The sequence below is a fragment of the Zingiber officinale genome, chromosome 9A, assembly GCF_018446385.1.
Source record: "Zingiber officinale cultivar Zhangliang chromosome 9A, Zo_v1.1, whole genome shotgun sequence".
Taxonomy (NCBI): Eukaryota; Viridiplantae; Streptophyta; class Magnoliopsida; order Zingiberales; family Zingiberaceae; genus Zingiber; species Zingiber officinale.
Window position 1 is genome coordinate 17,333,002 of NC_056002.1, and position 15,236 is coordinate 17,348,237.

Consider the following 15,236-nt stretch of genomic DNA (forward strand, 5'->3'; position numbering starts at 1 on the left):
GCGTTAGTGACCTAAGGCCGGGACGGGAATCCCTGGCCAGGCCCTCCGACGTTCAAGTCAGGCTCCTCTATTCCCAGCGGGAAGAAGAAGAAGAAGAAAATACCGTCAAACTGATGTGGAACTAGGGTTTCAGTGGTGGCGTTGCACGTACCTTGCCAACGGAGAGGATTCACCTTTTTATACCACCTCATATAACCTCCGCGATCATAAGGTGGACCCCAATTTGTTAGAATTTGTTATGAGATGACATAAGCACCTGCAATAACAGTTTAAGGAATCTTTTTTTACCCCAGATGTGCCTTCTTTGTCTTCTATCACCCCCACGGAAGCTTCTGGAAAATGTTTCACGCTAAATTAAACAAATTGTCATACGATCATATATTATTCTCATATTGTTCATATATCACACATATTTAGTCATACTAATCCTTACTAGCTATGTTTACGAGATTTAGTAAGTGTGAATGTCTTCATGCCCGGTCGGATTTTGTCAGGTCGATCTTATACTAATAGCCTTATAAAAGTGTGTGTTTATATGCCCTTCCGAGATTGTATTACCGAGGGAGTTATCTTTATGCTCGGATCGGATATTTCCGAGCCAAGCGCCTTCTATCCACTTTAGTTTGTATATCTGCTCGCTCGCCTGAGATTATATTACCGAGCGAGTTATGTTTATGCTTTACCGGATACTTCCTAGCCGAGTGCCTTCTATCTGCCTTAGTTTGTATATCTGCTCGCTCGCCCGAGATTATATTACCGAGCGAGTTATGTTTATGCTCGACCGAATACTTCCCAGCCGAGTGCCTTCCATCCACCTTAGTTTGTATATCTGCTCGCTCGTCCGAGATTATATTACCGAGCGAGTTATGTTTATGCTCGACCGGATACTTCCCAGCCGAGTGACTTCTATCCACCTTAGTTTGTATATCTACTCGCTCGCCTGAAATTATATTACCGAGCGAGTTATGTTTATGCTCGATCGGATACTTTCCAGCCGAGTGGGAGAAATTCGCAGAGATCAGTTATTGGCGCGAAAATGTTACGTGGAGATCATCAGAACAGAAGCCAACACTGCTCACAAAACTCAAAGAATGGAGGTCAATGCTATTCAGGAGAAGTCGCCCGTTCTAATGTATGAAGAAAAAGAAGAAATACAAATACAGGTCGAGCGACCGGAAGTCGTGACTTATGTAGCTGTTGATCTGGATCCCCCGCTCAGATCTGTGCTGATGCAATGTTTAATACGAAATAATGATGTATTTGCATGGACAACCACGGAAGTCACAGGTGTTTCCCCCGGGTGATGGAGCACTCATTACACGTATACTCAGATACTCGACCTGTCAAACAAAATAAGAGAGATTTTGGAGTTGAGCAAAACCAAATTATCAAGGAGGAGGTGGACAAATTAATAGAGGCAGGTTATATCCGGGAGGTGCAATTCCCTAGTTGGTTGGCAAATGTTGTCTTGGTCTCCAAACTAGGAAACAAATGGTGAGTGTGTATCGATTTTATGGATCTCAACAAAGATTGCCCGAAAGATTATTATCCCCTACCTCGCATTGATCAAGTGGTGGATTCTACAGCCGGCTGTGAATATATTTGCATGCTGGATGCCTATCGAGGCATTGATCAAGTGGTGGATTCTACAGCCGACTGTGAATATATTTGCATGCTGGATGTCTATCAAGGCTATCATCAGGTTCCTTTAGCCAAGGATGATCAAGAGAAAGTTAGTTTTATAACAGCTAAGGGTACTTATTGTTATAATGTCATGCCTTTTGGATTAAAGAATGCAAGGGCAACCTACCAGAGGCTTATGAATAAAGTCTTCCGAAAATAGAATGAAAGAAACATGGAGGTATATGTAGATGACATATTAATTAAATCCCTTCAGGCAGAAGACTTATGCAAGGATGTAGAAGAAACATGCAAGACCTTACGACAGTATGGACTCAAGCTTAACCCTTGCAAGTGTTTATTTGGGGCTAAAAGTGGTAAGTTTCTTGGTTATATGGTTACAGAACGAGGAATAGAAGCGAACCCCAGCAAAGTTCGAGCAATCCAAGACATGGAGCCCCCACGAACATGAAAGAAGCCCAAAGGTTGATTGGTCGAATTACTGCTTTATCTCACTTCATTTCTCGATCAGTCGACCGAAGTTTCCATTTCTTCAAGATATCCGAAAGGCTACTAAATTTCAATGGGATGAGGAATGTGACAAGGCATTTCAAGAGTTAAAAGATTATTTGTCAACCCTCCCGGTCTTAGCTAAACCTGTAGTAGGAGAGACTATGGATTTATCTTTCAGCAAATGAGCATGTTGTAGGCTCGGTGTTGGTAAGGCAGGAGAGTAAAAAGCAACAGCCAGTGTACTTTTCAAGTCATTTATTGAAGGGAGCTGAGTGTAGATATACTACACTCGAAAAATTAACTTACGCATTAGTGTTAACAGCAAGAAGGTTGCGTCCTTACTTTTTGTCACATGCGATTATAGTACTAACTGATAGCACTCTCGACCGAGTACTTCTCAATCCAGAAACATCTAGACGATTAATCAAATGGACAACCGAAATGAATATGATATACAATACCAACCCCGCCCGGCCATCAAAGTACAAGCTCTGGCGGACTTTATAATAGAAGTACAAGGTCCAGAAGAGGAAGGAACTTGAAAAATCTATGTAGATGGGTCTTCAACTAGACAAGGCAGCGGAATTGGAATTGTCCTTATATCTCCAAGAGAGGACCGGATTCAGTTTTCAGTCCGATTGAATTAGAGGGTCACTAATAATGAAGCAGAATACGAAGCACTGATAGCTGGTTTGCAAGCTGCTCGGCATGTGGGGGCCGCTCGAGTATGGATTTATTCTGATTCTCAGTTGGCAGTACAACAATTAACAGGTAGCTTTGAAATTAGCAATGACCGACTCAAGCTATATGCCGAAGCATTCGATAAATTGAAGGTTAGATTTCAAGAAGTGAATATACAAAAGATACCTCGATCGGAAAACCAAGTGGTTGATGACTTAGCTAAACTAGCTTCAGCAATAATACCTTGAAACCTGGATCGACCTGTGGAACAAACAGTGCTGGTATCTTGTATCGAGAGACAAGTTGATATAGAGATATAGAGTGACTGGAGGACACCCATTATATTATTCTTGCAACAAGGCATTCTACCAGCCGGAGAAGAGCAAGCAAGAGTTTTCAAGAAAAGCGTTGCTCGGTATACGCTGGTGGGTGATCACCTTTATAAGAGAGTCTTCTTTAGTCCTTTGCTCAAATGTATTGGACCAGAAGACATATAATATATTCTACAAGAAGTTCATCCAGGTTCATGTGGGAGCCATATCAGAGGGAGATCCTTAGCTCGTAAAATAGCATTGGTCGGATATTTCTGGCCTACTCTACAAGAAGACGCGGCACAACTCGTAAGAACATGCATATCTTGTCAGAAATATCAGAATCTGTCACATCATCCTACTCAGTTATTGAACACTTCTATAGTTTCTTGCCCTTTTGATCAAAGAGACATGGATATAGTAGGTCCATTTCCCTTGGCGACTGCACAGAGAATGTTCCTATTGGTAGCTGCAGATTATTTCTCAAAATAGGTGGAAGCTGAGCCATTGGCAAGAATAACTGAAAACGCAATCATTAAATTCTTATGACAACACATCATTTGCAGATTTGGTATTCTACATAAACTGGTTTCCGACAATGGAAGACAATTTTAAGGACAAAGAATCAAAGAATGGTGTGTAGGGTATGGTATTACGCAAGCATTCGCTTCTGTGGCATATCCACAAAGCAATGGGCAAGCAGAAGTAACTAATAGGGAGATTATCAGAGGGCTTAAAACTAAATTGGATCATGTTGGTGGTAGCTGGGTGGACGAGTTACCTAGTATGTTATGGGCATATCGTACTACTCCTAGAGGGGCTACGGGAATAACACCATTTCAGTTAGTATACGGAGGTGAAGCAGTAGTTCCCATTGAAGTTGGAGTGGAATATGATCGAAGACAACTATATGACGAGGATAATGCAGATCGGCGTCTTATGGAGCTCGATTTAATAGAAGAAGTTCAGAACAAAGCAACAACTCACCTTATATCATATCGACAACGGATGAAGTAAAATTATAACAAAAGGGTTATTCCCCGATTCTTCCAGATAGGGGATCTAATATGGAAGCGTATCAAGCCCGTAGGAGATGTTAGCAAATTAGCACCACAATGGGGAGGATCATACAAGATCATACAGAAGATTGCTTCGGGCTCCTATTATACAAGGTCATACGGAAGATTGCTTCGGACTCCTATTATCTACAGGATGCAGAAGGAAGGAATCTCGAGCGACTTTGGAGTGTAAATCATTTACAACCATACAGAGCTTAACAAGTACGCTTGTAATTTACCCATGTATTTCATTTGATTTTTGAATATAGTGGGACAATGCAAACATCTATCCTTCAAACACATATGTCTTCTTGGATGGATAAACCAATTCCCCTACCCTCTTCCGAGCGTGTTTTCTCCGCTCACCACTAATCGATCGGGGACTTTAAGGAGTGATCGGCCTGGCTTCCTTAAGGGGAACCGGAGATTTTAAACCCTTAACAGTCGACAGCGACTATAAACTTCCAAGCGTGTTTCCTCCGCTCAGCACTAGTCGATCGGGGACTTTAAGGAGTGACCGGCCTAGCTTCCTTAAGGGGAACCGGAGACTTTAAACCCTTAACAGTCGAGCAACAACTATAAACTGTCGAGCATGTTTCCTCCGCTCAGCACTAGTCGATCGGGGACTTTAAGGGAGTGACCGGTCTGACTTCCTTAAGGGGAACCAGAGACTTTAAACCCTTAACAGTCGAGCAGCAACTCTAAACTGTCGAGCGTGTTTCCTCCGCTCAGCACTAGTCGATCGGGGACTTTAAGGAGTGACCGGTCTGACTTCCTTAAGGGGAACCAGAGACTTTAAACCCTTAACAGTCGAGCAGCAACTCTAAACTACCGAGCGTGTTTCTTCCGCTCAGCACTAGTCGATCGAGGACTTTAAGGAGTGACCGGTCTGGCTTCCTTAAGGGGAACCAGAGACTTTAAACCCTTAACAGTCGAGCAGCAACTCTAAACTTCCGAGTGTGTTTCCTCCGCTCAACACTAGTCGATTGGGGACTTTAAGGAGTGACCGGCCTGGCTTTCTTAAGGGGAACCGGAGACGTTAAACCTCGAATTGATAAGCGGCAATTTCAAGCTTCTTGATATGCTCCTAGCACAGCTCAAGTTCGCTCGGAAGTTCAATTCCGACCGAAATACAACAGCGCTTGAATATTCACGGGTCAGCTCAAGCTCGCTCGGAAGTTCAATCCCTACCGAAATATAACAGCACTTGGATACTCACTTGACAGCTCAAGCTCGCTCGGAAGTTCAATCCCGACCGAAATACAACAACACTTGGATACTCACTTGACAGCTCAAGCTCGCTCGGAAGCCCAAATCTGACCGAAATATGATAAGCGTTTTGGTTTTCACCCATCCGTTCAAAGTCGCTAAGGAGTAAGTTCCCGACTGAAGTGTAATAAGCACTTGGGATTCATTCATCAATTCAGACTCGCTCGGGAGCAATATCCCAACTAAGATATATTGTCACCTTGGTCTTCACACATCATCTCAAATCTGTCCGGCAATTCAATCCTGATCGAGATACAAGAGCGTGCTACAGCTTACAGATCTTCTCAGTCCACTTAGAATATGAAGCTAAGCCGAGACATAACAACGGATAAAGTTCTTTATATCAAGGTAACCCGCCAAAAAAATTCTCAAAGCGATATAATCGGCAAAAAACAAGTACCGATTTTTACAATTATATTCTCAGTTTTAGCAAACAAGAAGTGCATATATTTGATTATTCAAAAAATGGTAGATCCGCTACCTTAGCGGCCCCCCTAGTGCCGGCCCCACGGATATGGAGGGAGGTTCATGTAGGTACACAGGCCATAGGCGCATGGCGGGGTAAATCCCAGGTCGTCAGTTCCTGAGAATCGACCCCTGGCCATTACGCCAGAGATATCATGCGCCCACCGTCTGCGCTACGCCCTGGGGGCAATATTTGATTATTCAAGATCAGGCTATCTCATGACTGCTCCACATAGCTGCTTATTCACTATATCTATTATAAGTGTAACAGAAATAGCTCTAAAGATATACAAATATCGGAAAACGATGAACAAGTATCAGATATTCGTTTATAATTCAAGAATAAAATATATACATGCAACTACCTACTTTACATGTTTATTCATACTATTATGATTATCGCATGCTCTTTTTTAAGTACTCATTTGCGAGTTCACTTAAAATAATTTGGAAAACATGCAAATATTAGTCAACAAAACAGTAGTATCTCTTATAGATACAAGTTTAGGAAAATAAGCACAATTGGCCTAACCCCTGGTCAGCCCATCCACCAAATGTTCACTTAAAACTACTAAGGAATTTCTTGGGTAATTCTTTGTTAAGCCGCCGACGATCTATAAATCGAGGAGAAGACTCTTGAGGTAAATACCCTCCTTCTCGTAGTTGTTTAAAGACCCATCAGCAGAATGAGTTAAGGTCCCTATAATGCGTTCAACAAATTCATTCCCAAATTTAGGGGGGTCTAAATATTGTCGACGTTGGCTCTCCCAACGCTCTTCTTCACCCGCCCTATAAGATTGTAGCTCTGACTCCAATTGGTCCACTTTGCCTTTGAGATCATCTCGAGCTGTTTTAGCCTGCTCTAAATCCTTGGTAAGGAAATCTACTTGAGAGTCTTGAACTTTTAACCGCTCTTGTAATTGTAATAAACCAAAGTCTCAGGAGGTTAATTCTTGAGCTACGTCCGGGGATTTGGAATGAGAAGTTTAAAAATTTTCCAAAAGAGAAGATCTGAGAGTGGCATCTCCAATAGCTTTTCCTTCAGGGATGCTTCAATGTTCAATTTAGAATTCAAATCCCTTATCTGTAATTCCAGTGTCCTCTTCTCTCCTTCTCGAACCTATAGCAACTGTCGATGATTCTGAAGATCTTTCTCTAAAAGAGACATATGTTGAGCTTAAGAACCTAGCTTCTCTCGTAATTGAATGATCTCGTCGCTGGGAGGAGGGGGAGCTGCCCTCAAAGCTGTTATCTGATTCTTCAAGATATTGTTTTCCCTCTCTAATTCGACGGCCAGGTGACCCTCAAAGCTTTCAATTGAAGAAGCCCGTAAGAAATAGGAGAGGGATATGGTTGTCCCAATAAAGAAGGTAAGCTTATTTAAAAAGAACTTGAGGAGGGACAGAGGTGGAAGGCCTCGCAGAAGGGGTAGACAAAGATTCAAGGAGGGGTGGGGATGCCCTAACACTAGACGTGGTAGGAATATTATGTACAGGAGTAGGGATTGGTGGTGGTAAAGCAAAAGGTAGAGAGCCAGAATTTGGTTCAATAGAAATACCCCGCGAGGTAGAGCCAGAAGATCACCTGCAAGGAGTTCTCCTGGCCCTCACTCTAGGTGGAGAAGAAGAAGAAATTGTTGGAGGTTGGGGAGATACAGGCACATTCGAAATCGTCCCAGGAGCAGGGAGAACAGTAGAAATAAGTAAGCCGGTCGTATCATATTAAGAGATAAATTATAACGAATACGAGTATAAGGCATAGACTCCTTACCTCTCTCATAAGAAATCTCAGAAGGGACAATGGGGATTTGTTCAAGCGTGGAGATAGTAAGCCCAAGAGGAGTGTGTTTGTCAATATTTGGTCTTTTTCGCAGGACAATGAAGGGACAGTCTTCCTCAGAAGATTCAAATTTCTCTACAGACACTTCATTAGGAGGAAGTAGTCCAAGGGTGGAAGAAACGCAATTAAGGTGATGATTTTTTAATAAATCCTCTCCAAACTTAGCTAAAAACGATCTAGACAATTCTGCACTTTTGTACATGAGAGCTAGGAGAACGGCGTCTGCTAAAAGAAACAAAAAATCATAAATTTAAGGGAGGACCAATTTGAAGGTAACAAATAAGCAGAACATTTAACTTACCGAAAGAAACATCCAATTCTGTATCAATAGAACTTATTCCAAAGGCAAATAGTAGACCTTCAGCTATTAACGCCGGCAAACTAAACTTGGCACCCTTTAGTTTTAACATTGAAGTATGGAAGGTCGGATCAACAGATATATCTTTTGGATTAAGGAGGGTAAGAAGATTTCGCTGCCAAGTTATAGGATAAGGAGGAGGAGAAGGAAGGCGTAAAAAGAAGAATTTATGCCTCCACTCTTCCTGTGTTGGGATTCTATTAAACAAAATGACCTTAGGACGACTCTGGAATTTGAAAAGGCTATCTTTCACTTGACGAGGAATGAAGAAATGGTGGAACAAACAAGGAGATAACGGAAAGTTAAGCAATCGAGAAACAGCAATGAAACCAACTAAAATAAAGAAAGATTGAGGGATAAATTGATTTAGTGGTATGTTGAAATACATGCTAACCTCAACAATAAAGGGATGGAGAGGGAACCGGAAGCCAGACAAAGCTTATTCCCAGAAAATAGCAACGCTCCTTGAGGGTGGAAGATGGGGACGATCCTCAGGGGTAGGAAGAGTCAGGTATGAAGGGAAGCCATAGTTTACTTGAAGTTCATACGCTTCTGATTCGTTAAAATCAGAAGAGCAACGGGTAAACCATTCGGTAGAAGAGGAAGAAGCCATTGTGAGGGGAGGGGTTGACAGAAGGGGAGAATCGCGAATCGGACAGGAAGAAGAAAAATCTCTAAGAGGAAGAAGACGATAAAGTAAAACCCTTGTTTGCCCCCTTTTTCCCCTTTTTCTATAACCCGTATCAGCATGTATCAAACTTCTTATCGAAAGAGGCGATACACAAGAATTCAAAATTTTCAAGTCTACAAAATGAAAACTAGTTACTTGTTGATACTTTCTTCTCTTCCTTTTTCTCATTTGTCCACCTACATAAAGATCTTGCCATCTATCTCATCACCATAGTAACTTTTTTTAGCCTACAAATGATATCAAGTTCCTCTTGATCTTTTCAGTTGCCTAATCTAAAAAATCTGAATTCCATGAGTTGGGACTCTAAACAAATACTAAAAGGCATTTGCCAAATCTTTCCGCACTCCATAATTGTCCAGCTTCTGCCAAGGTAAATTAGGAGGAAACCACAACTTGGATGAACAAACAAAAATGGACAATGACAACTCTAAAAATCACCTCAAGAACTCCTCCGGAAGAATATTTCAGGACTCGAAGGAAAGCTTTTGTTTTTTCACCTTTGGGTAACTGTTTAGCTGCATAAAACAGGTACCAGTTATAACATCATCAGAAAGGTTGTAAAGATCAATAACAGCAAAATTTATGATTGTAATCACATATTTAGGTGATTGAGAAAAATAAAAAATCATTAAAATCAGATATTAATTGATAGATTGATTAAATAAATTGATCATCATCAAATGATGCAGTTTAACTAGCTTTCTTCCATTTTTTACTAATTCTTTTGACCAGAAGTTTTGAAATTAAATTGCAGAGTTATTTCTATTTTATTTTCTAATGCTCCTCTTTGTTTGATTTTATTCTTGCTTGAGGCACCGCTCAACGTGATCATGTCAATCCTAAACATTCTTCTTGGTTCATCAAGAGCAGACAACACAACCACTGGAGAGCACAAAGAGAGAGAAGACAAAGTGGTTCACCTAGAAGTAGGGGAGTGAAAAAACAATCGGTTTATCCTTAAAATTTGGGCAGCAAAGATCACTTAGTTTATCCTTAGAGATATCTCAATCTCATAAGTTATTTTTATTCTTAAATTTATCCATAAAATTTGGACAGCTAAGATCACTTAGTTTATCCTTAGATATATCAACTCATAAGTTACTTTTATTCTTAAACATGTATATCCTTTCAAGTTTCTCTTAGTGGTATGTCGTCATTTCCAGAAACTTCCTCTTCAGAGTAATTGAGCTTCCGAAAGCATTTGAACCCCAACAAGCCCGCTGTTTTTATACCAACAAGTGGGTGCAGGTGCACTGGATGGCCAAGCCAGATCTTAATCTGCCCAGTTGAACTGAGCCAAAATCTAATCAGTCAAACAATCGTCTACTAAACAAACTGTACCAGTTAGGCTTCCAGTGCCCAGATGAACAAGGAGGTCCATTCAATCTGGTTTTCAAAACACTGATCTACGCTTTATGAAACCACTTGGAAGCAAATAAACACAGAAAACTTTTTTTGATTTAATTGCTAACCAAACAATACAAATCATTCTATAAACAAAATAAATATGAATACACCAAACTTCAACGAGATTTACTATTTATTCTTTACCAACAATGACTTAGGTATAGGTAGCTCACTTTGCTCCAAGCAAGAAGCTACCTTTCTTAGGATCTAGTTCGCTAGTTGGCACACATTAGCGCCATTCCAAGTACAATCAGTCCTTCAATTATGCAAGTTCATAACCATGACCTGATTGTACGCAACCTTAGTCAATATACACAGGCCAGTAGTCAACGAGGCAGATTTAACCAATAACCTGAACATTCTCAAAACGTAGGGGAGAATAATAAAGTCTCTAGATCGAAGTCATTAACGCTTGAGATTACTTTTCAAACTGTTATACCGACTAATCAACGTGACAGGATGGTCTCTGATCACGGATCAATGCTGCTATTTGAGAATGTAGCCTGCTGGCGACCGATTCCAAATATTCCAAAAAAACCAAGATCAGATCCCGATAAAAGCAACAGGAAACAAAAGGGGCATCGAACCACAGTGCCACCGGGCCAGGTTCTACGTCCGGCAACAAAGACTAAGACAAGCGGCTTGGCAAAGAAGGTAGAAAAAGTAGGGGAGGAAACGGTAGATCTTACTGGTCAGTACGAGAACTCGAGGGGACGCCATGCGGCCAAGCTTCTCCAAGATGCCCCGGCCCTTGGCGACGCGGATCGCGAGCACGATGTCCCCGGCGCTTCCCCCGGCGCCGATGGCAGCCGCGCAGGCGCGCCGGAGCTCTGGGTCTTCGGCGTTCGTCCTCGCCATCGCCGGTCGCACTTCGCCTGCCGAATCGGCAGGGGAGATCGATCCGTGCGGATAGACAGAGAGAGGGAGAGGGGAAGAAGAATGGTTTACTTGGTGGGGAAACAGAAGGACTAAGGAGTTAACTTGTGACGTGGGCGTAGGCCGCCCGATCCGTTGGCGTGTGATATCATAAAACACGGAAGGATGTCTTAACCGCGGCTGTATCGGATTCGGATCATCTACTAACCGCGTCCATCGTTCCCTTGCCAAAGATATATGTCATACGATAAAATAACAGATATAAATAGAAGAAATTAAATGCAACTATGCTAAAATTATAATAATAAGAAAAATAGAATAATTTCATGTAATGTAAATTATTCTTCACAAATTAAAACAACAGCGATTATATTTTTGAAAATTTTTTGGACAATTTATTAGCTACCAAAGTATTTCAATAAATTAAAATCAGACTAATTTTGTGACTTAAAATATCAAAAATACTTATTTACCATTGAACATAGTTAAGTTTCAATAAATAAGAGAGACAAACTCAACCGTCGACCAAACTATATATAGACCATTTTCTGGCTGCACTTGAACTGTTAATAAATGAGGGTGTTAAGAATTCAATGAAGTAAGCAATAATTCATGCCCATTGGCAAACAGATTGTTCTTATAACTTAAATAAATAAACAAGGTAGAAGAATTAGCAGCTAAGAATTCAAGAATTGACACTATACAGAACCATGCTCTTGCCACACTCAAGCATAAAAGAATATTCGTCTCTAAAAAGTGAATGAAAATATGTCAGAAACTGCTCATCTTCAAGCAGAGAGGAAAGGAATGGGTCTTCCAACTGTTGCTGACTGCCATTGGCTTGCTTCATTCTCTGTAGAAGTGAATGATTTCAAAGCTTGGAGACAAGCAGAATGTTGCTTTACTCGCTCACTTGAAGCATCTTCTTGGGTTCCACTAGAGCAATTTATGGTGCCTCTGATAGAAAGAATCCAATATAAAGGCCAAAGTTGGATCATTGGGGGTTAATTATTATTCTTATTCCTCAATTATTCTATTGTGCAATTATTTGATACAACTTACTCTCCTAACGACATCTCAAAACCATTCCGCATACTCCAGAACCTGTTCTCTTGGATTGCTGAGAACATGGAATAACATGATGTGTAGCGCACAGGACTGATGCCAAGATGCAGATAGATAGTCATTATGGTACACAGATCTGCCATTACACTTGACTGATGCTCTTCAGTCTTCACTGTGGCGCTTGTCAGCTGAGTTCCAGAAGAAGATTGAAGGAAATTTGTTTAAGGTTTAAGAAAGAATAATGACAATAACAAAAAAGAAATAGTACAGCAAAAAAGATTAGGCCAGTAGTCAATTATCATCTCATCGTCATCTAATTACTCTCAGTGTTCAATTTGAGATGAAACTTTCATATTAAGATACTTGGAGAGTCGAGCAGAATTCCTACTAACTTCAAGCAGAATAAAAGCCAAGGAAAAAGGAAAAGGCAGGGCAAATCAACCGACATCAATGGCATCAAATTACTGGTTCAGTAGATGAAGGAAAAAACAGCAAGAATATGCCAACAAATGTATGTTTCCAAGAATTACAAGCATAAAACCATAAAAAGAGGAACATGATATCTCTTGCTACAAAAACAAATCATGACAACATATCAACAATCATCACTTTAATCCAAAGCAAATTACTGTTCTAACCAATTCTTTTCAAAAGAAGGATTCTCAGGCATTTAAGAGAAAAAAAATTCCTAATGCTTCAATAACAAAGACTAAAACGAACAGATAAACTTAGCTATGGTATTTAACAAACATAAGAAAAGAGCTAGGAATAATTCCTATCCAATCCTCTTTTAACCATTAGCCATTAGTGTTATGATGGAGCATATGTTCTCTCAATATGAATAATATTAATGGATCTTTTGATCAAAACGATACAAAATGTGCACACTTAAGATAAATATGCATCTATGTAGGTTCCAACGTTATCTATATTATAATGTATTATTCCATATGACAACTTCAAGCTTCAAAAAAACCTAGGATCTATGAATATTGCATCATTATCCCCCCTATACAGTCTTTTCCACCATATGCAATTTTTAGCAGCTTCGTTATCAACCATCAGATCTTTAACTATCTACAAGGAAAATACATACTTGTGTTTGAAAAAATAGGATTTTGCAGTATGAATGCTAGTTCTTGATGTTTGTATGTGTAGCAAACATGAGAAGATGGATCCTACATAACTGTTTGACGAGGAACCTACCAATTTGATGTCCCCTGGTACTGTCTCAAATTAAGCACACTCTCATCACCTAGAATATGTTCCTGCTATTCTCCAACAGACCCAACTGCACGCAAACTTGTTTACACTCTCCATGATCAAGAATATATTCGAAGAACTTCTTCTTCAAGCCATACCATCTTTTTCTGATTTATATAAGTCTCTAAACCTACCTGTTTAGAACTGTAACCTTGGCCTAAACCTCCAAACCTCTGAATTTCTGTGTACATATCTTCCAATCCATGGTCGTTTAGCTACAATTAGTGCATTAATCTGTTAAAAAAAAGGAGGTAGAGATGAAGTATGGGGAGATCACTCACTCCAGCCACCCACAGCACAAGCTGCGGTTTGAGTATGCAGAGGTGCCGTTCAAGTGCGACGGCTGCAAGGAAGTGGGCATCGGATCCCGCTTCAAGTGCGGCATCTGCGACTACGACCTCCACCGGCAGTGTGCGCTGCCGTCGGTGGCGCCGCTCCGCCACCAATTCTACCCGAAGTGCGCCTTCCAGTTTCTGGCGCAGCCACCAGGCGACGGCCCGCGCTACTGCAACGCCTGCGAGCGCGACGTAGCTGGATTCGTCCTCCACTGCTACTCCTGCGGCTTCGACCTCCACCCCTGCTGCGCCGCCTTGCCCCCTGTCATCGAGGCCGCTGCCTCGGGCGGAAGCGGCAGCAGCAGAGGGGTGCGGCTCTACCTCTACAAGAAGGTGAGCGCGGAATGCCACCGCTGCGGGCGGAAAGGGCGGAGCTGGAGCTACCGGAGTTCGTGCAAGAAGTACAACCTGCACGTGGCGTGCGTGATGGAGATGCTGGTAGAGAGCTGGCACGAGATCTACTACGGCGGGGGCGCGAAGCGAGGATTGATGGGCGTGGGCGGCGGAGGGTACGGCAGGATCCCAAGCATCAAGGGATGGGAGAAGAGCCACCATCGAGGGAAGGGGAAGATGAAGCGGTGCTGCGAGGTGGCGGCGCTGGCGGTGCAGTTCATCATATCGGCGGTGCTGGGGGATCCAACGGCGATGATCGCCGGCATCGTGGGATCCTTCCTCTCCAAATGATGGCCTCGCCTTTGCTTAAAGAGCAGCGTTAATAAGTTTAACAGAGATATCTGTGCAACTTTTCTTAATTAATCTCTAACTAGCAAAATTAAGCTTGGCTAAAGCTTGATTTATTACCGATGCATGATTAAGATGGTAAATGAACCAAATCTTGATTAGCAAATTTAATATTTCTTATTTAATATTCCTTTAACATAAAAAAAAGACCAATTAAATCAGTAAATTTAAATAATTCATAATGAATTAAGCTGACCGTTTCTCACGTGGAGAGGTGTCTCGCGTATCGCCTAGGCTAATAATCTCACGTGCATACGTGTGTGTGTATATATATATATATATATATAATGCGTTACAACATATTTAGAGGGTCAAAATAGAGATGATACTCAGGCTCCGGCTACTAACTTCAAAGCTCCATCACTAGACTCCATTGGAGAACAAAACTTGGACAGTATACTGAAACCTTGAAGAAGGCGTAAGCAATGACGACATGATACTAAAAACGTAAATGGTGACGACATGAAACATTATTTTCCACTGACCACTTTACTCACAGGTAACAACTTTATTCTCCACTATCTCACTTCATTCTCCATTTTCCTGACACCTCATCTCCACTAAAATTGCGCCCCCCCCCCCCAACTCTTCCTAAAACTAACATCTCATTTTTCTTCACCCGAAGCAAATTCTCCCTCTCCTTCTATAATTACCTCTCTTCTTCATCATACGTGGACGACATCCAAGAAGTGTGTAAATGTGTAAGAGTGCAGTGTCCAAGTGTGTTTTCCAATTTTTCTATAA

The 15,236-nt window shown here is 41.4% G+C and overlaps 2 protein-coding genes across 2 annotated transcripts in view; one reads left to right on the plus strand and one right to left on the minus strand.

The window, feature by feature from the left end:
- LOC122020539 (exocyst complex component SEC3A-like) overlaps positions 1 to 11,292 on the minus strand; it is a 36,810-nt gene extending 25,518 nt beyond the window's left edge. Inside the window, exons 1-2 of the mRNA XM_042578505.1 lie at positions 10,902 to 11,292; positions 9,244 to 9,320 (exon numbers count right to left, since the gene is read on the minus strand). Coding sequence (XP_042434439.1) covers positions 9,244 to 9,320; positions 10,902 to 11,070 — 246 coding nt within the window. The 5' untranslated portion in view covers positions 11,071 to 11,292. The remainder of the gene's footprint in view (positions 1 to 9,243; positions 9,321 to 10,901) is intronic.
- Positions 11,293 to 13,317: 2,025 nt separating this feature from the next.
- LOC122020540 lies at positions 13,318 to 14,619 on the plus strand. Its single transcript, XM_042578506.1, has one exon. The coding sequence runs from the start codon at positions 13,674 to 13,676 to the stop codon at positions 14,433 to 14,435; it is 762 nt and encodes a 253-aa protein (XP_042434440.1). The 5' UTR covers positions 13,318 to 13,673; the 3' UTR covers positions 14,436 to 14,619.
- Positions 14,620 to 15,236: the final 617 nt, after the last annotated feature.

What these genes read in the sequence shown, in the direction of transcription:
- LOC122020540 (XM_042578506.1), top strand. Translation starts at nt 13,674, where the DNA reads ATGAAGTATGGGGAGATCACTCACTCCAGCCACCCACAGCACAAGCTG.